We start from the raw sequence: 22,298 nt of genomic DNA, 5'->3' as shown, positions 1-22,298 counted from the left end.
TTAACATAAAAAATGATATCTTTGCCATGAAAATGCATTTCTTCCACTATTTACGGTACTATAATTTAGTTTGAAGTATTTCCAATAACAAACACTTTGGCCTTTTTAGTGGTTTTCCTGTTTACACAACACTGCAGTTGCAATTCGGGCCTTTATGAACATCCACTGACCCTGGATGTCTACATTGAGTTAAAGTGCCTTCACAAGGAAATGCCAACTTCTCTAACCCTGTTGAAACAGATATCACCTTTCAGAGTTTATCTACGTCTCATCTCTTCAGAGAGAAACCTTCCGAATGAATTCCCTTCATCCCTCCTTTCAATGCTCGTTCTTGTGACCGTAAATCTAATTTCCCTCTGAGCGAGTGTAAATATTGACCAGACTTGTCGCCAATTGAGTTGCGCTGAAAAGTTTGTTTGCAGCAGATCAACACAGGCAGACCCATCTATCCTCTCCTCTTCTAAGTCCTCTATTTTGGTCTCTTGACAGCCTCACAAAGAGCGAGAGAAGGCTAGGATTCGAGCCTTGAACCTTGCTGCTCTAACCGTGTGAGGACAAAGCAAAGCGCGAGCACCGTCGCCCCGAATCCTCCTCAGACTGTCCCCTGAATGTCTCCATTAATAAAAAGCTTTGTTCGGATCTGGCTGCCACCTTCTTCATCCCTGTACAGTCACGTTGCTAAGAAGCCGTGGACTAGTTTCTTTCACCGGAGGTGAGCCGGATCACTCGCATCTACAGTTTCACCTTGAATGCCCACGGCAGGTTACTGAGTTTCACAGCACTTACGGAGAAAAGGCGGATAAAACGCTCTCATTCTGCAGAGTTCAAAACTGGTAACAGAAGCTTGTAAAACGTGAGGCTGAGCTGTTTGGACCTTTTGTTTGACTCCCCCTGCTTCCAACAGAGAAGCCGCACACAGGTATGTATTCACCAAGTGACAACACAAATCAGTCTCTTGGACACTCTAAATCACTGGTTCGCAAATGGAGGGTAACAACTTACATGTGGGAGGGTGAGTCACTCTCCCTGGGCCAAGTAAAAATTTGCTTTTATTTGGAAGGCAATGGATTTTTAATGGAGCAGAGTGCAGTCTCTTCACACCCTCTGAAAGGACCACAGCTTGAGTTAAAGCTAAAAAACAATTTGTGTTGACTCTGAAAACACCAACTCTAGAAGCAATCTGGAAAGGCAGGCAGCAAAAGGCCAGCGTAAACTACATTCAAAGGAAGGGCTTTTTCCCTGGTTTGGTCCATGACTTTCCATTTCGGGGTCAGAGTGGGTCCCTGAGCCATTTGAGATGAACCACTACCCTCTCAGCAGAAATTGTTTGAGGTGAAGGGGGCACCAAAATGTGTTGTTGTTTTTATGTTGCCTGATGTTTGCTGGCAAAGCAACACGTTTTATCGTGAAGAAACCTGAAGGCTTTTAGCTAGGATTTTGAAACACGGTGTCCAAAACCCTGCCCCAACCCATAACCCCGCCCCTAACTCCACCCCCTCCCGACACACCAGGTGACACCAATGACTGACAACTAACAACTTGCTTTGAAAAAAGCAAAGCTGTAAGCATCTATTTGTACCAAAATAACTTGATAAACAACAAATAAACAAGCATCTGAGTCAAATAACAAAGGTTAACAGACATGAAGTCAGTAACTGTTGCCACAGTGACACTTTGAGAAGCAGGGTTCCCCTGGGCAATTGTTTTACCTGGCGGACCCTGATTTATTATAATAACAATAACAATAATAATAACAATAATAATGATAGTAAAAACATTGTTATATATTTATGCAAGGTCAGCATGCAGTTGTATCAGCTGTGATGGTTTACTTGGTTTAACTTTCACAACCAACATCCATTCATTTGAACAATGCTTCCATGCCGCGAGTGTCGCGACTTACCACAAGATTACGGCGGTAAACAAATACAGCGACCGCGTTGGCCAAAATATCGTTGTGAAAGGTTCGAGAATCTGCAACTTTGGATGATATTACCGCGAAATTACCGTGCGGAAACACTATTTCATGTAAACCAGTGAGATGACACTACGAGCATTATACAGGCACCAATAATACATTTAGGTTTTGAGAGCTGGAGGCCGTCCAGTTTTTCATGTTTTGCAGTTTAGACGCCCTCTAGCCAAAAGCCTGAATGTTATGATGATTCAGTATGTAACCACTGGATTTGTTTTTTTATATTTAACAGTGAAACACTCAAAACATGAAAATAATATGATATTCATGCTAAACAGGCTACTTTCACTTCCCTCAGAGAAACCGAGAAACTTCTACACTGAAGTATCTCTCCGCAGTTCTCACAGTTCCAAGGGTTTGGGATGATTTCCATCATCATTCACCCCACCTTTCAGTTTGTGGTCAGCATCCAAAATACCATATTTAGCATGGTCAATATTATTTCACCAACCGGAACAGACTGAAGCCGCACTGTGTACAAGTCAGTGAGAAGACACCTCGGACCGCACCTGTCTTGCCATCGTTCTTCATGGTTGTTCTGTCGGCAGTCAGGTTCTCCCAGCCATCGAACCTCAGCTTCTGGTACTGCAGCTTCACCTGAGCCTCGGCCTCCTCGATGTTGATGGGCGACTGCTTGGCGTTGCTGCAGGATGGAAACTTCTTGGCCCAGTTGTTTTGGTTTAATGTCCCTAGGTGAGAGAGGAGAGATCATTTATATTGAGTGAAACGACCAAACATGTTTGCAATATCTCGTCTCACATTCTGACATGTTGTGACAATAACATTTAAATATCTGAACTTCCCAGGTAGAGTAAAAGCCCCTCAAACAAATGATTTGTTCAAAAATGAAATTTAGGTTTAAACTTGTCAGGAAATTGGATGTTGCAGCAGCCTGAGCTTGGAGGCTCAAAAAATCGTTTTGAGCAAAAATATGGTCCACATTTCACCGTGCTGAGGAGAAATTGAAGTCATTCAGGTCATATTTGGAGGGAAAATGAGAAGAAGGACGGCGCTCACCAGCACACAACCATGACACTCACTGGATTTTCTCAAAGTTCAAAAGGAGTTTTGAAGAAGCTTTCATATTTCACCAGTGAGAACTTTTCAATCGGTGTCATTTTAACTGATGTTTTCGACAGCCTCGTGTTCTTCAGGAGCTTTTACTGCCCTTTGAGGAGGCGCTTAGCTTCAGGCCCGTACTGATGCGTCCTTCACTGACCTGTGTCTGGTAAACACAACTCATTTCTGGTGTATTTTGTCGTTTCTTCACCATGTTGTTTCGGTTCTGCAGCCACCTGTGAGCAGTTTGCAGCAGCTAATGACCCTGGCGGAGCATCCATGAGTCATTACTGGATGTCTTAACCTGTGACCCTTCTCCCGCTCATGTCTCCTAACAGCAAGGCAGCAGCTGTCAAGGTGGTAGAGGGAAGTGTGTTTTCTGTTTTCCAGAACACACACAGAGGTGATTACCAGCCGCAGAACAGGGACGTGCGGTTCTTCTGGCAAACTAGTTGTAATTGGTTTCATTTGCAGGCTGGCTTTAATAACTAGGCTACAGTAGAAATAGTAATGTTTTCCTTAAATCACCATAGTAGATGCACCAGCTCATAAAGCTTTCAAACAAAGTTAAAAAACAATGTTCATGCAAGGACATTGCTTCTCAATGGCTAAACTGTAAAGGCTCCATCTGAACAGGTTGTACAGTGGTACCTCGGTTTTCAAACGTCCCAGAATTCGAACAAATCGGAGTTTGAACGGAGTTTCGAATGAAAATCCAGAACTCGAACGCCCTCGAAAAAAGCCGGAAATAACATGACGTGCGCGGACCCACGACGCGCTTTGTTATTGTGCATAATGCAGCCTCTGTATGCAGACGTGTCCCGTTAGCTTCATTTACTGACTGTTTTTTCTTCATATTGAGGTGTAAAACCTTTCCGCACTGGACCGTGGTAGAGTGTCACAGGGGAGGTGCTCGCTCTCCACACCTCCGAGGCTGGAGCGCACACTCCAGGGTTTGATGTCCTGTTGTGGGCTGGAGCTGAGACAGGGATGAGGCGAGTCTCGGACAGAGCGTTACTTGGTTTATGACTTTGTCACAGCCAAACTGCACAGAAGCGCACATTCAGAGCTGGACACGCACCGGGCACCTCTTCACTTCTGGAGAGACGTCACTCACTCGGCAACCCCTCCCACATGCAGCGGCCACACACATAGAGGAACAGCGCACCTGCAGCAGACACTCTACATTCACTCCTACAAAACCTTATTTTAAGGCTTGGAACGCATTATTTCTTTTTCCCATTCATTGTAATGGGAAAAATCGATTCAGATTTCGAACAATTCGCTTCTCGAATGGCCATCTGGAACAGATTGTGGTCGAGAACCGAGGTATCACTGTAATTTCATTATTAATATTCACTATCAATATTATTAATACTTTGTATTGATTCTGCAAAGGTTACAAAAGCAGAATCCAGTTTCACTCTAAGAAATAACAGTTAACAACCTGACATTGATTATCTGAAAATGATGAAAATGATACTGAAATCATTGACTTGAGTGATTAGAATTTACAGCCACGTTCCATCCCTGCGGGACCAACTGGCCAACAAAGAGGGGTGGAAGGTGTGTTTAAATGAATACATAAATAAAAAGTCACAGAGGGGGAATGAGACAAGTCTTCCATTACATTACAATGCAAGATTGAGATTATTTGACCCAACTTTTGACTGTGAAAGCTTGTGACATGTGTTTCCCTCAGCACCGACTTACAGGTGTGTCTCCAGAGCTTTAAGCTAATAACATCCAGCCGTTGTGCAGCTCTGTGACTTGAACACCAGACTCAGCTGAAGTTTAACGGCTTCCCTCAGGTCAACATTTTTAAATGTTCATGTCGCAGGTCGCAGATTGAGCCTCCGGTGTTTGTACTGTGGCTCACAGTTTCGGTTTTCTCGTCCCTTTAAAAGCAGCATGTGATGGATGGCATGGATGCGAGATGGAAAGTGTTTAGAGCGGGAGCGTAAATCAAGCCGCACACTTTTGTCCAGCAGTCGCATCGGTCCAAACCCTCGGGTGCTGTTGTGATGGAAAAGAAACCTGGATTATTACACCCACGGTGCAGCGTCACCAGCATGTTTCTCCACATCTGGTTCACCTGAGGTGGAGAGGTTACACGCCAATGTATTCACTCATCCTGGCAACATTTCCTCTGGGAACTAACTTATTTTTATACATCAGTGCTGGGAAACCAAGACCAAACTTTGAAAACATATAACATATAAAACAAGGCTATGGCCCAAACCTTGCTGTGGTAACAACTCTGTTCTGGAAAAGATCCTTTTAACTACGATTATGTTTTTCAAACACCAGGTTTTTACATGAAATTACAGCAAAGTTCTTCAACATGTGTTGTATTCTGGTTAGATTTCACAGCGTGTCGTCCTGAACGATCACTCACATGAACTTCATGTCTTGTTTGTACCTCATCCTCTAAGAGAGGAGGACACACGAACATACAACAAAGTACTTCACACACATCTCAGTGATTTTGTGAACCTCTGTCAGCAAATTCCAGCTGCTTCTTTCTCAATCTTTTGGCCACTTTTTGCAGCAGATTTTCAATGGCGAGAGCAGGAACCTCTGATACTGGGTCCCCAAAACTGACGACACCTTGGCACCGCAATCACATGAATCCTTTACCTTTCTTCCACATTCCTGGCCTTCGTAAGTCTCCCAGATGTGGACTGTAATTTAACGTTTGAGTAAACACGCAGATGTTCACTGTGTTGGGTTAGTTGTGTGTTTTCTTTGGACAGATGTTGTTCTGGTTTATCAGGTGTACAGTGGGTCATATGACTGTAGTAAAGTAAATGAGGTGTTGGAGCAGAAAAACAAACAGGTCACATTCTGGGTGACAGGAGCCACATAGGCACCGAGGTTGGTGGTCTAGTAGATATGTTGATCTTCCAATGAATGCATATACAGTATAGATATACATAGCAATGAGGGTGGCCATGAGGTGCCAGTGGACGTTTGGAGAGGCACATAAACCGTACATACTCTGCCCTTTTTTTGTTTAAATACAACACAGCATTTTCATTGTTACTGTTTTTTTTCCCAACAACAGATGCAGTTCTTGCTCTGAAAAGCGACTATTAATCAGACCGTTCTTCGTTTCATTCAAATATAAAGAATACTTACATTTGCACCAAGTCAAACTACATCTGCTGCCCTTTAAAAAGTCATAGTCAAAGGCTCTCAACTCGCTACGAACATAAATATTTAGCTTCTCATTCAGTGAGGCTGCAATTAAGCAAGCGGTACTTTCAACATTATGACATCATGACTATTGTTACAATACAATGCTTGAGGGAGAACAAGATGGAGGGTGTCGGTTGAACAAACACAGCTTGTTTGAATTGCATCAGCAGCACCCTCAGTTGCTGCGCGCCTTCTGCCGGATGATAGCAAGTCAATTAAATGTTAAATCAAAATGTTATTTTATTTAAGCCCAAATAACAGTCTCACTTTTGATGTTTATTTGATGTGGGGACACACACGACGCTGTGAGGTCAAAATCAATGGAATATCATCAAAGCAGGGACATAAAAGTCCCGAATGTCAGCGCAGCCGCCAGGGAGCAGAGGCTGTCAACAGAGGGGCCAAGCATGTTCCCTCCGCTGACAGACTTCATTTCAGATAAGTAAACTGCAACACCTTCCTGAAGGGACCCAGACCTAATTTCTTTATTAGAAATTGGACCCAAACGCTTCAACAACTGTGGTGTGAATGTTAAACAACCTGACCAGCATCATTCCTTCACTGAGCTGTGTGAAGTAAGCATGAACCTGAGAGACTCACCTGCGTACGACCAGTCCATGTCTTCTGTGAACTTGCGTTGACTCCTGTACGTGTAGCAGTCGGCTGCAGGAGAGAATAACAGCATTAGCTTCACTGCAGACTGCTTTGTTACTATCAACATCTGAAAGCTGTTCAATGGAAAAAAAGACGCAGATAATAAGGAGTATTTTATACACTGTAGTACTGTAGCAGACTGAGCAGTAGTATATATTGTGGTTGTAACAAGAGCAGCTGAAGCAGTGGTAGAGTTTGATGTATTACTGAAGTAAAATAAGTATTAGCTACAGCAGAAATAGTAGTCAGTCGAAGAAGTTCCCTCAGCAAGTTTGTGTATGGGTAGTAATGTCAAATGGAGAACTAGTAGAAATGGCACTTGCAAAGTAGTTGAAGTGGCACATGGTATACGGGTATTAAGTAGCAGTTCAAGTTGGAGCTTAGTTTGTTCATCTGTTACATGAACATTTGGTAGTTTATTTCCAGTTTGCTGGGGTTAGTTTTGTCTTCCAGTGTGCACCTCATCTGTCTCATCCATCACTGATAGCACCTGGTGTCTTGCTCTGTCTCCTTTATCTGCCCCTCGGTTCCTGTGTTCCGTCCTTGGTGCATTTTCGTCAAGTCAAGTCTCCACGTCAACAACAGTCTGGTTGAGTTCCTAGTCTAGTCACCGTCAAGTCAGGTTGTTGTCTCGTCAAGTTCAGTCAATGTTGAAAGTCTTTTCAATGGCTTGTCAAGTTTGGCCTCCTTATTGTGTGGTTTCTGTTTTGGCTTAAACCCCATGGTTGAACTCAAATCTCCTGCTTCTGGGTCCAAAACCTTGACAGATCCGGAGACAGTAGCTTTAGAAAAACACTGTCGTGAGGCAAACCGGGACGGGTGATCTACCATGACAAGTATCACTGGCGGAAGCAGTAACAAAAAAACAAGCAATAATATAAAATGGTAGTTGAAGAGTGCCAGTGGCATTTTTATAATTGGCAAGAAGTTGAAAAGGCAATAATGACAGCAGATGGGGAAAGCTTGTCGCAGCAAGTTGTAATTACACTTGTTTATATGACGATCCACTACTGTTTCCTTGCAGTGGTGAGAAAAACAGTTCCCGTCATGTAAAGGTTGCAGAAGCAGTATTTTAAGCCCTATTTTTAAAGAATGTACATAACATACGCAGTTAAGTATTGGGGCACTTTGATACATGGAGTTGTGTTGAAGCCATATGAGCAGCAGTAGAAGTACTATTCATAACAGTGGAGAAAGAAGCAGGAGCACACGCAGTAACAGCAGTAGTATAGTTGGCTGCTATAGGCAACGTAGTAGACATGAAGATGTTCTATAGAGGCAGTAGTGAAGTTCTGAAGTAGGAGTGGCAGGATGGTACTGGTAGCAGTTTAGCAACAATCAGTTGTCACAACCCTTTTCAACAGGGGGTGACCACTGCCACAACACAGGTCTGCACAGTCTTTGAAGGTGCAGTACTTTATCAGATCTTTTCGAAAGGCAAACATCCAAATAAATCCATAGAGTACACATCAAAAACTGACCAAAGATCAACAAGTGAGGAGGCAAATCGCCAGAATGATAGTATCAAAATATTATAGGGCAAGTAAGCGTAAAAAAAACTGTTCCACACACAGTTCAAAAATCTGTCGCCATATTAAAGCTGTTTGTACCAGAAGGAGTCGCTCTGTGAGGCAAACTCACCTCATCACTTCGAGGTCACGTCCCACCTGTGCCAGGCACCAAAACACCCACACAGGCCTGGCACGACACGGGCATGATGAAGTGTGTTTACAGGCTTGGAAAAACACACTCACCAGGTGTCCAGGTGTCTACACAAACACAAGCCTGTTTCACTTTGCAGGTTCATGCATCTGACACGCTCATGAATGGACCACAAGGACCATGGATGAGGGACGCGTCCAACACACATCGCAGAGAACGTTCTTTAAAAACTGATGCAGACCTTGATAGCATGCTACTGGACTACAGCGCTGTTTGAAAGAATGAAATGTGAATCAATGCAACAGAAGAATCACTAAATTCCTCTTTCATCCCCAAAATTCAATTCCGTGACTGGACCTGGATAATCTGTCCAGTCTTCCTTCCTTCCTAAATTAGGAGATGGGCTCTCCTGTTGCGAAGCGGTTATTCCCCTCCGAGCCCCTCAGTGATAGCGCTTTAATCCAGGATTAGATGTTTGACAGCCCACAGAAGGAAGACATCCACTCCGCTTCCTCATCTCAGGAAATATGAAGCACCCCACATGGGACGTTCTCACGAGAAGCAGACTGCTGCTAATCTGGCCGCTCATTAAATTAAGCGATTAGCAGGCGAACAAGAGATCACATAGACCTGGACTGTTTGGATCAAGTTCTGAAGTTACACAGGGAGTCGCTGGAACTTAGAGACTCCAGAGGGCTAGTAAGAAATCATGAATTTAATGTTGACTTAATACATATAACAAAACATTACTGTCACTACTCTTACTGTAAATGGTGTTTAGCATCTGTTTTTTCAATATTGAAAGCAAATAAAACAACAAGATTAAAGCCATTATTTAAGTCAAAGATGCCTCATTCTTAGCAACTCTCATTTTGGACCTAACAGACCTGAGGATTAACAGAACCCTGTTTGCTAGAAGTCTTTAGTCATCCATAAAATACAGAACTAACATCCTTTAAGAGGTAATTCGGAGCAAATTCAGATCCATAACAATCATAGTTTATGTAATATAAAACAAAAGTGCAAATCTCAATTGTGGTGAAGGAAATATTACTGGTGTAACTGAGCAACAAACTGGAACCAGAACTCCAAATGGAGGAGTAACCGACTCCCTACAACTCGCCTTTAAATCATTCAACGACCCTGTGCAGCGACCGGCTGTGAGTCAGTGAAGCACATTCCATCTGCGTCCCACCAGCTTGTGTCCTGCTGGAAGCAGCGATGAAGAAACGATCAACTCCGCAGGAAGAGATGACATCGCCTCCATTTTCCTCACTTTCGGATCGTTTTTCTCGCACCTGCCATCACTTAACAACACTCGGACCACTGAGAGGTCACGACCCCGAGACTGCAGGTCAGAGGGGAGTAGTTCGGAGAGGAGCAATGTTTTTATTATGTCTGACAATACGAATACTTTACTTTTGAGGTTAATATCATGATGACAAAATTGGAATTTCAAAATATATCAAAGCCTGTACCCAAATTGCACATGAACATGAATCAATATTTTAATTCACATTTGTTGTTCATCTTTCATTTGGTGCTTTTAATACTGAAATGAATGAGTGAAACATGAGGATGAACAGTGGCGTTTGGTGTAGGGCAATAACAGGCAAACATGATAAAAACAACTATGTTTTCTAGTTGTTTAGCTCTTGACACTGACTCCAACGGTGGTTTCCATCTACAGTTCAGCAACAACTGTGACTCCAACACAGAGCTAAAACACTTCAGTCATGGGAACATTTGAAAAATGAATGCACAAGGACGAAGGACAAACTCGAGGTGCTGGATTACATCCAGTATATCTGGTGAGAGACTCATTTCTTGTGTTAAATTGTGAGGACTTGAGAGTGTGAAACAGCATCAGCAGGCCCATAAAACACATGCTCACGGATGAATTACAAAAACAGTAAAAATATAAGAAAAGTCAGGTGCAAATAGTTCCCTGTGAAACCTTCAGTCTGACGGCGGTGCTTAAGAAAAGGTGAAGAGGTGAGGAAAGTTTGAAAGATTCATTCTCCAGGGTGCAGTAACGTCTAAACAGGCATGCTTCATCGTCTGCTGATGATGCCGGTGTCTGTGTGTGAGTGTCGGATCGGTGTCCGTGACCCCGGCTGTCAGGTGGGCCAGGACAGACAGGAACTCTGCTCACATGCTAATAGAACCCAGACAATGTAAACAGCTCCTCTGACATCAAACACCTGCGTGCTGCTGGAATACATCAGAGAAGGTCTGTCTCCAGCACCAGAGCTGCAGCCAGAGGGTCGCGTCTGCACACAGTTAGCTAAACAGTCTTGTTACAGTTTGACCTCACAGGATTTAAAAAATACCAGTTCAGACGGATGACAACTCTCAGAATGATCTCTTCAAATGAATCCGACTGCTGTGTTGGATTGTGTAGCAGGTCAGAGCATAAAGAGTCACCTGACACAAGGACTGACACCAACGCCGCAGGTTTCGGTTTCGGACCACACCAATAGTACGACAAAAGATGACACATGAGTTGTCCTGGAAACTCTTTTTTGTGTGTCTGGACACAAAGAAAACACCTGCTGAGGCCGTTACACATCACAGATGCTAAATGAATGAAAAGCTTTTAGTCTCTAACTACATGTACTTTAATGTCACCACGACAATCGGGTCATTCATCTGAAGCTTTTAGATCTTCTGAAAAGATCATTGGAGCCAAGTCTGAGCTCATCCATCTCCTGGTCACATGACTATATTATTCCCTTAATGTGGCCACAGGTGACACTTGACAGGTCGCAAGGCCATGACAATGCTCCAACTACAAACAACTACTCATTGAAGACAGTGGCACTATCGGTGTAAATACAAAGGTCTACAACAGGTGAGTTATGGGATGATAATATACATTATCACAAAGAAAAGTAAAGTGTTTGAATGAGACTTGCATCGACACAGCCTTTAAACTGTTTTCTTCCTTTGTAAAAAAAAAAAAATCCATCTAAAAGATGATTTTCCATGCTGGAGCTTTTGGAGGAAGAGTGACGGACATCAGGAGGAGTTCTGTGAAAAACAGCTCAACATGTCATCATGGACAGTGGGCCACCTCTAAGTACACTCGATCATCCGTGAGATACTCAAATAATAAACTTTCAAAAACTATGCGAAGATACGCAATAGACCCAGTCTATTTTTGCTCTGAGTGAATGGTCACTCAAGTGCTGCAGATTTGGGAATGAGGAGCGAAAGAGGCTGATGTACGACTCGGGCAGGAAGTGAGGGTGACCGAGGAGAGAGGGGATGTAATTCAGGTCCTTAAGACAGAGAACGGGGTACATGCTTACGTCCTCATGGAAAGGGGAGAATGGGCAGAATAGACGGTCTTGCTCAGCGTCTGTACGCACAGAAAGAGACCACAACTGTGTCAGTGTGTTTATTCAGTGGAGAGTGGCCGGCTCAGCGCTCCCGTCTGTGGGACCCCCGCCGTCTCCGCCCGGCCGCTCAATAAGAGGATTAGCCGAGTCCTGGGAGAGCTGGGACGTCCACCAGCTGAGGGGTGAGAACCTGTGCCCATGCCAGAATGTGTGACAACCACCCCGCCCTCCTATATCCAGCCCAATCCCTGCCCCTTTGCTCTTGATGCCAGCAGGACGAGGATCTGGGAGGGGGTTCATAAACCCCAACGTGGGATTGAAAGGAGCTGGTTAATCTGCTTTTATTTCTTGAAGACTCCACCGTGGCCTGGCTTTAATTCCTTTGGTTAAAAACGGAATATCTCATGATGCAGGATGTTGGTATTTGGATCGGCATCAAAATATCTGCTCCAAAGCATGAATTATTCACTCTGAATGTGACGACAGCCTTGTCCCACTAGAGTCTGACTGCATTAACCAGGTGGAGGGAGTCGGATGAGACATTAAAAGGCCACCACTTCCTCGACGTTTCACCCATGACCACCTTTTCCAAAATAGAACTAAGCTTTCCATACAGCTGTCAATGACATCAATGAAGTTTGGCTTGTTCAAAGGTGGCTTCTCTCAATAAGTGCTCCATTTATGGTTCAATCCAATGTTCATTAACATGTAATAAATAGTCCATACATTAGTTGGATTTCCAGTACAGTAGCTGTTTCCTCCTCATTCAGTTCTCCTTGAGCTGGAGTGACCCTCACTTGACTAAGTGGGTGCTTGATAGATGGATGGATCATAATATCGTACATATAGTACAAGTTGACCTTGTCATTGATGCTTCTGAAAACAAAATTTCATGAGTTCATAGACCTCATTTCATGAAGTTTATACATCCATAAATGATGCAGTAATACACAAAATGGATTGCCTTCATTCTTCTCGCTGAGGGGAAACGTTCTAATGGAGTGGAGTAATGAGGATGAAGAGCCCTTCAAACCTCCTATCCCAGGAATCAATTCAACTTCACGAGGACTGTTAAGTAAAACAACAGAGCGGCTTCCACTGATGGTAATTTGGTATCCAACATTGGACCACATATTCTCGCCATCTCCCACAGCACTGCAGTGGCCCCCTGCTGTGTTAAAAACACATCTAATTGTTGACTTTATTTGACTGCAGAGGGCATACTTTATTGGCGAGCAGAAAAATACAGCTTCAAATTTTACTGACAGCACCATAGTCCTCATAAATAATTAAACATAGTGGATGCGTATGCACCACTACATGAAATTTACTAGAGAAATGACTTGTATTTTAGGTGCAAAAGGCCTTGGTCCGCTGGTAAAATGTATGGATTATCAAGCAAAATGGGAGAAAACATGATCCTTTTCCACTCTACATTTGGATTGTTGATGACGCCATGCAACTGATTCACCATCTTAAAAATGAAAGAGGAAATGTATATTTGTTGGCCAGAATCATTGTGTTCCCGATGTGGCTATAGATATGTGGCAACAATATCAGGAGACTTTGAACTGTTTTTTTCTGAAGCATTTCCATGGAGTCGGTGGCAGATTCACTAACCTGTCAGATTAAAGATAAATTCACTTGAAATTTGACTTTACAGGTAACCAGGAAAGTGATAGAACAAAGAGCAAACAGAAGAAACATAGGCCGCGCAGTCAAAAAAACAATACAATTGTTGGTCAGTCGCTAGACTAAATGCATAACGCATCTAAACGATCAAGTGTCATTCCTTCATTTGGCTACAGTGCACCAGGTATCATTCAACGGTGCAATCCACTAGTGAACTGGTGATGTTGGGGTGCACCTGGTGAAGTGGTTGCAGGGTGGATAGCTCTGCCTGAGCACAGCGCCTCAGTACGCCTTCAGTTGAAAAGTGAACCCTGCATCTATTTTGTTCTATATCCACTGAACTGACTCGGTTTTACAAGGAAATGGAAGTCTGAACAGATGGCAACAGTGGTCAACGGTGGTGTTTGGTGAGTGTCAGACTACCAAAGCACAAGAGACACTCTTCTTTTCACCTTGAAGCACATCTTCTGTGCATTCTGAGCAGCTATATAAATTTAAAGCTCCCGTGGGCCACAGAATGACATGGCAGGTGTTACGTTCGTTTTCTTGTGTGTTTATTTTGTCAATTCTTCATGTGTTTCCAGCTCACGTCACCAGATGGTTACTTCGTTTTCCTACGGTAAACTCTCTCTTGACCGTCCGCTCTTGCGTTGCTCCTATTTATATCCCTGCAATTCCGCATGCGTGCTAATTCCTTTCTGCTGCCTCCTTAGTTTTTCTCCTCGCTTTCTTTAGTTATTTACGATCGTGTGTGAGTGTTCTGTGTAACTCACCTTTTGTTTTTCCTCTCAATAGATTTATTCTCCTCGTGTGTGTGTTCTATTCCACCACCGAGCGCTTTGTGTTATTTGGGCCTCGTGAGTTTTGTTTCCCAGTGCGTTTTCATTGTCTCCTTTAGTCAGGTTTAAGTTTAATTCGCCTGCTTTTCTGATTTCAGGTTTTGACGTTTTAGTCTTCCTCGCTCCTGTTCTGGTGTCAGCGTCCTCGGTCCTTTGTTCCTGTTTTTGTATTATTTATTGTGTTTGTGTATTAAGACTCATTGTTAAGATCTACTCCTGTTGTCCCTTCTGTAAATTGGTAACGATTCAGCACTTGGGTCAGACTCCTAGAGCGATCACGTCAGCAGGCCTTGAGTTTGATGCCAGTTTTCTAACAGGTCCATGAGAGGGAGGGAGACATCTCCAAAAAACTGCTGTCAGTCAGACTGTCTGCTAAAGACAGCATAACAGGAGGCTGGACAAGGTAATCAGCTGGTCAAGAAACTGCTAGCTTGTTTGAACAAACGTAGTTCCACTGTCAAAACAAGGAAGTGAAACTACTGCAAGAACCCCGAAAATGATACACCAGCAAGGAAAAAGGTGTTTTTTGAACGCTTACATTGAATTGAATCCAATGTTTTTTTAAGGCAAAAGGAAAAAAATGTACATTTTGCAAACTCACACTGAAATGCTTACCCTGCAAACACATTGATGCAGCATCTTAGAACTATTGCATGCAGAATTTTTATGAGATAGCTCCGATGATTTGCAAGCTGCGGGGGAGATTTATACAAATATCCACCATAAAGCCAAAGAAATCCATAATAAGACCACCAAGACAAAGCCCTGCATCCGTCCTGCCAGAATGAATCATACTTAAAGTCTCTTCCAACCTAAAAAAATTCAAGCAACAGAGAATTACTCAGGATTAGAGTCTTTTACATCGATCAGCAGCCCTCATCTGTTGCTTTTAACTATAAATGGAAAAGAGCAAAAGTAGGCGATGATCCTGCAGTCCAGACTATCGGCCGTAAAAGGAGTGTGAAACATGAAAGAGGAGTCTGTATGGATGAGTTCACATGAATTATATGACGGACGGAAGCAGGAAAAAGAGATGGACAAGAACCAGATTACATCTCATAATCTGCCTCCACACAAATGCCTTGAGGAAATCTTTCATGAGAATAAAAAACACAACATGGAATGTGGACAGGGCTGCAGTCCAGAGGGGGGAACCATCGCAGCATTTAACCCAGAAGTGTAAAGTCAATGGACGCGCCAGAAACTGGAATGAATGATGAGCTCAAAACTTAAGACTCATACAATACTGATGCCGAGATGCCAGTGTTTCTGTGGGATGGGGCTTCAACTGAGGTGAGGTGAGTAGTGTGTGTAAACTCATGGCGACTTATGGAGTCTTCACAAGTTCTTCTCAGCTCAGTCCAAGAGTATTGTGTCTTTATTGTCCGTTCTAACAGAGTACTGTCCAAAACCTTTGGTTCTGGTGACGCTGATTGAAGACTCTGTTAACCAGCTGGCAACAGATGAAGACAGGATGCTCCTAGAGGACGTTCCCAGTCTGAGGTCATGGTATTCAATGTGTGTCTGTAACCGTGAAGGAATGGTCTGGCCCAGACGGGTCTAACCTCTCCAACATCTCAAAGCGCCAGCATTGCATCACATCCGCCACAAATATTTTCAGCCAACATTGGACATAATTGTAGACAAAAACTTCTAACTTCTAGTTTCCGAGTATAAAAAAGTTGAGTCACGCGACTCTCTAAAGACAAAACATCAGAACTTTAAAATTTCAGAAAGTAAATGACAGAAGTGTTTTAACAGAAAATTATTTGACGCTTCATTATTTCAAATATATATATATATATATATATATATATATATATATATATATATATATATATATATATATATATATATATATATATATATATATATATATATACATGCATCACCATGCAACATGGACACACGGCTGACATTCAACACTGGACACTGAAGTCCACTTGGCAATAGTCAATATAAGATGCCTTTGGAGTGATAATGTGGTGAGCCAGACATTTCCAAAAACAGAAAACTTTAGTTGAACTTGTGACGGTTTGGTTGAACCTGTGGTGTGTATTTTGAACCCTTTCATGAGTGAGGTTGACACCCCTGAAGCAATATAAAGTGTGTTTGCTCTTCACTCGTTCACTTGGTCAGCTAACCTGCCAGTGTACCAATAAATTACATACATCTGAGCAGCGATGATGCTCACACATATACAAACCATCATAAAGTCATTACTGTGGAAATGAAGTTGGCACTGAAGAAACCTTTGCTATGTTCGTGACATAAGAAAGTATGATCATCATGAATGAATCTGTCACACACTGCAAATACTGAACAGAGCAGCATCTACAAGTCGACCACCGTCACTCACCAAACTTCGGCCTCATCTCGACAGCTTTCTCACAGATGAAATTTAGGCTAAAACTAACCAGTATCAGACTGGGTCAAGTTCACGCTGCCGGGTCGCAGCTCTGTGTGGACATCCTCAGACAGCCATAACAGCGAGCAGATGCCTGTGTTTGGAGGTCACAGTTTTCCTTCTTATCTGTCTCTGGTGTGTGTCCGACAACACCCGGTCTTTCTTCAGCCCGTGTGTGTGTTTCTTTTAGGGACAGCAGCAGGACAGTAGATCACTTCTTGCTGCAGTGTTTGTCTATAATCGGATCACAGGATGTTTTTATGGCAAAGAGTTTTACAGCTGAAATTGAATTAAAAAACACTTTCTCAAAGCTTATGACAAAAATTGCTAATCACCAGAAAAAAGTTTTAATATATCATCAAATATGAGATACGTTTCTGTCATACAAAACCTGACCAGACAAGCTGGTCTCAAAGACAAAACGGCAAATCTTTTCCCCTGATGGAGGTCGAATGACGAGAAAAGCCAATTCTGCGCAGCATCTTCTCTTTTCTTAACCACATAAAGAAGTCAATTTAATCATCCATTAGTGTCAGATAAAGTCCATCCTTCAGTGACTGATAAGAAGAAGAGAATACAGCTTCCTATTCTGGGAACGGTCTTCTGAAAAACTGCTGACCAAGGGATACAGGACTTCTTTGTCACTCTTTTCAAGAGGCCTCTACCTTTCTTTTCCCTAGCGTTGTACATGTATGTGTCACATCACAATAGTCTCTTATTAAGTAACTGTCTGTCAAAAGAGTGCAAGGCTGTCATAAGCCTCTGTCTTTAGGAAGACACCAGTCTCATTCAATGAAAACCTGAGCTCTTGTTCTGACAGAACAAACTTTCTTCCCAGTGAACTACCACAAACTTCTGACTCAACAGATTCTAATATAGCAAGGGTCACCAACATGGTGCCCATGGGCAATAATACATAAATAATAATAATAATAATAATAATAATAATAATAATAACAGTAAAATAATATCCATGTAATAACCAGGTCACACAGATGCTTAAAGGTTGGTGACCTCTCTACTATACTATTACTCACAAAGTGATCAGGTTGGGTTTGTTTTAATATTCTAAAACGCCATGGATGAAGAGATCGAATTTCCATGCTTTAAGACTTGTGTGTTGGCAAGTTATCAATTCATTTTTAAAAAAGAGCCGACACAGTACGTTATGCTCTATGCCAGGGGTCTGGAACCAATCGCTCAAAGGGCCGCAGTAGGTGCGGGTTCAGAAGTCAGCTGAAACAAGCAGCACCAGGCTGACATTTGTAGTCTCAAGTCCACTTTCTTAGGGTTTTGTCTCCGTCTCAAATGCTTCTTCTCTTGGTCCTGGCCTGGCCGCACCCGGGATTTCTATTCAAGACCAGTCGAGACCAACAGAGAAAACTGTCATAATTGGCAATTGAAGTATTCTGGCATTTGTCGAGTTTTACAGCGTTTATTATATTTATCAGGAGCGTCAAACCGTTGCAACTAACAAGGATTCTCAAACACCCCTACGGAGTCTGAGGACTTCATTGTCAGACTGGTGCTGCTTGTTTCAGCTGGCATTTGATTGGTTAACCAATGTGTCCTTGTTTCATAGCTGCTCTTGTCTCGGTCTCCACCTCGAAATGTCTTGGTTTTTTCTTGGACTTTGTGTCCAAATATCTTGGTCTTGTCTTTGTCTCAATACTTTCCAGTCTCGATAATGTCTAGGTCTCGGTTGGTGGGGTCTTGACAACAACGCTACAGTCATTCAATGTAAACACAGCAAACTGCAAACATTTCAAATTTTTGTTTGATGCCAAAACTACTCTATTAGTATTAGTACGTGCGATTTGAAATACTGGACCCCTGAGTGTCTAAAATAACTGTCAGTGGAGAATACAATATACCATCCTATATAAAATAATTACCAAATAATAAGTTTCCACAAGCAGCTGGCTGTTTGGATGTTTGCAACACGTACACAAAGAAATGCTGACAGCATTTAACTATGTTTTCATCGATTTAATGTTCCATGACTGAAAACAATGCTTGGTACAATTGTGTTTTCTTGTGCTTGGCGTCACACCTGGGGAACAACGCTCCTTACTACAACTGCTTTCATTCAGTCGGTGTATTTCTAAATAACTCAACTTTTGGTCTCAAAACAACAGATTACATGCTCAAACTGCTCGCGATGCTTCAAAAAGATGAGTCCGAAGTGAGTCACGGTATAGTATAGTATAGTATACATTGATATGTGTATGTATGTATATGACACTGTGAAGTGGACGGAGAGGTGGATTCGAGGACAAGACGGTTGATGCACTGACTTGTGCTCAGAGGTCACAGAGGTGAGAGCGGCTGAGTGGTTTAAATGGCTCGCAGAAGTCTACGCTGAATTAATGGCTGCATAAGAGCAGGGGACTGGAGATGATGCACATTAGTGATTATTAAAAAGGACTAAATGAAAAAAGGGTTTTTAAGACGACAGCAGAAAACGCATGATGTAGAGAGAGAAGAAGATCGTCTGGTCTTGGACTTAAAATAAACACAGCTATCATTGAAAGACAGACACTGGCTCCACATCCTTTCAAAAAAGGGCGAAAAAAATTATATGTACAATATAAAACAGTGCTGAATAGTATGAATACGAATATAAATGAAGTCAAATAAAGTAAATAACGGCTACAGAGGGAAAAACGGGCAACCTCTTCAGATGACACCCCAGATGAATGTCGGACTACATCACAAACGCCCCTCCGCCTTGCAAATTATTAACAAACTAATCCATGTGGGTGGTGTCTTCATGTTTCGTGATGCTACAAATGATAGGAATGTTCACTTTCATGATGAACAAATGCTTCTCTCAGTCCGTCTAATTTTGTACGCGGGAAACAAGAAAGACATTAAGGTGGCAAGACACGTTTTATTAGAGACCAAAAAGTTTGAAAGACTCAGAAAATCTCGTCAAACAGGAAAACGACTTAATTAAACGTCGGAGCTGAAAGGACGAACCAAAGTGCCAACACTGTATAGACAATGAGAGAGGAAGTGTGTGAGTGTGTGCGCGCTGCCTGCACTAGTGTGTGTGCTCTTCAGCTCAGGTTCAAGAGGAGAAAGAGCTTCTCATCAACATTTTTTCTCAGAACGTGTCGCTGCATTAAAAGATTACTCGCTGAATACATTGAAGGGCTCATGCCGCATTCAAGTCATGTCGGAAATCTTTGCTGCCAACTATGGGACACAGTCAGGAGGGAACAAGTGTCTTTTTCAAACCCAGATTGAATGAAGTAAATGAAGGTTTTAAGAAGTATTAACTATAAAACCTAGTATTTATACGGAGCTAGTTCTTTCATACAAATGATTTAATACTGCTAAAACTGTTTAAGACTTTACAAATATTTAATTTATTCAGCAGCAGGGAGATTTACACATGCAATAAGCGATTATGTGCTCAGGGGTCATACATTCAAGTAGTGTGGATGCAGATTTGACTTGTGCTACTGTGTCATCTTGAGGCAGGAAGGGCGAGTTAAGAAGGTCGCAGACATTAGAGAGGGGTTCATTCATGTAACAAGTGTAAAGAAATAGCAATATTAATGTGTCAGTAAAAGTTAAATCTTGCTTGTAGTAGTGGCACCATAAGAAGTAGGAAAACTGCACTCGATGGTGACATACTGAGAAGTCACAGTGGTAATTCATGTTTCTGCTGTGCTTTGATTGTTTGTAAAGTAGTTGTTGGTGCAAGTAGCAGGTAGGAGAACATGATCCTTGAGAGGTCATATGGGGAACAGGAGTCACAGTAGTCACGCAGAGAGGAGTTGCCACAATAATCTCATATCACACAGACAAGTTTGCTGAAACAAAGTAGTATGAATATTGACATTTGACTACTGAGCCGATACCAGATACCAATTTGAGTACTTAACTGTTTTAAATAATAAAATAAAAAATAATAATATAAATAAAAAAACAAAGAAAAAGTTTGGCACCTGTTCCTTGAACAAACATGACACCACAGCCACAGACTTCACTTTAGTTCTTTTCGCACTTCACTTAAGATTTCAAGTTTATCCCAGGCAAGTTATTCATACGCTGATATAAAATACTGTATATAAGATCCCAGTACTGCCTGCTGGGGGGGTTCAGCAAGGTGAAACAAGGATGGGAAAACAATGACGTGATCAAGGTCAAATTGTGACAATAGCAGCACCATCATATAATGAGTACATAACAATGAGTAGAAAGTCATATTCCTGTTGTGGAATCTATTCATTGTGGATTTAGAGTGAGCAACTCTAGTTCTTTTATTTATACTGCTGTAAAGTACTATTGCATAAGCAGCTAAAAGGTGAAGAAGACGAAGCAGAAACAGTAACCAGTTGTGAATACATCAAGGAGAAGTAATAATTTTATTGGTAATATTGGCAACAGAAGTCATAAAGATGGTGAAACCAGAAGAGTAACTCAGATATTTGGCTGGGTTCGGTTGCAAGGTATTCAAGTATTGGGGACTATTAGAAGTCACATAACATTATATCATTGTAAAAAATAGATATTTTTGTTTGAAACTGCAACATAATTGAGATTATTCTCCTAAGACAGTGCTGGCTGCATGTGCCAGTGGGTGGTCCAGCTGTGCCGCCACACGATGTCATGGCTGCATCACCTTCAGCTCGCAGCAGGAGCCAGGCTCTAATGTGCTCCTTCACCTGAATGAAAGCGGCGTACGGCACGATCAGAGGCTCATTACCAGCCTGACATTTACACACGCAGCCTTGGGGATGAGCGACTATTTTGAGGGATGACCTAATTGAAATTAACAGCAGGGTGGAGGCGGGTGGGATCGTGGGGAGGGGACTGAGGAAATTATGGATTTCTGACTCTGTCCTTGTGCAACCTTGACATCTTTGTGTTAGTAGAGTGAGTGATCTCCTCTGAACACATGTCGAACTGCCAGTCGGTCGACAATTTTCCACTCGTGCTGTGTTTAAACCTTCCCTAAAATACACCCAGCAGATTTATTTAAATGACACACTTTCTGGAAACATAGATTTGCTATCACAATATGTTCTGAAAATAACTTTTGTGATTTGGCTCCTGGCACTCCAGATGTGAGGGCGTTGGGGAACCTGATTGGCATCGACCTCCAGCTGTTCTGCCCCTTCATCAGCCTCCCAACACTCCCAGTGCCCTCCTAGGGCGACTGGTTAACCAGCCAGTCACCACCATCTGCTCCACAGACAGACGGAGTACCATGCAAGTTTTCAGACCGTGTCCCACTCATGCTGTTTGTGCTGATGCAGAACAATAAAATCCACAAATGCTTAGTGATCAAACCACAATCTGTCTGGGTCTGTTTCAGTGTTTACCTAATCTACAGCAGCTTACTTCTTTGTTGCTATGGTGGTTTTATTACAAAAGATTGACTCAGAAAACCTCACCATTTATGCAGCCATGTTCCAATTTTCAGCGCTGCGTTGTGCCATCAAATGTTTTTCACAACTTTCATGCCAGAATAAAAACGTGTCTTTCAAAGCTAGATGATTATTACCTTA

General features: G+C 42.4%; 1 protein-coding gene across 4 annotated transcripts in view; it reads right to left on the bottom strand.

The window, feature by feature from the left end:
* ptprz1a (protein tyrosine phosphatase receptor type Z1a) overlaps nt 1–22,298 on the bottom strand; it is a 59,441-nt gene that overhangs the window by 26,384 nt on the left and 10,759 nt on the right. For all 4 annotated transcript variants that reach the window (XM_053885419.1, XM_053885420.1, XM_053885421.1 and 1 more), the window contains exons 2-3: nt 6,836–6,898; nt 2,485–2,664 (exon numbers count right to left, since the gene is read on the bottom strand). In XM_053885419.1, the coding sequence (XP_053741394.1) occupies nt 2,485–2,664; nt 6,836–6,898 (243 nt within the window). The remainder of the gene's footprint in view (nt 1–2,484; nt 2,665–6,835; nt 6,899–22,298) is intronic.

The sequence above is a fragment of the Synchiropus splendidus genome, chromosome 14 (genome assembly GCF_027744825.2).
Source record: "Synchiropus splendidus isolate RoL2022-P1 chromosome 14, RoL_Sspl_1.0, whole genome shotgun sequence".
Taxonomy (NCBI): Eukaryota; Metazoa; Chordata; class Actinopteri; order Syngnathiformes; family Callionymidae; genus Synchiropus; species Synchiropus splendidus.
Note: the sequence above shows the minus strand (reverse complement) of the source record. Positions and strands in the feature narration are given on the sequence as shown.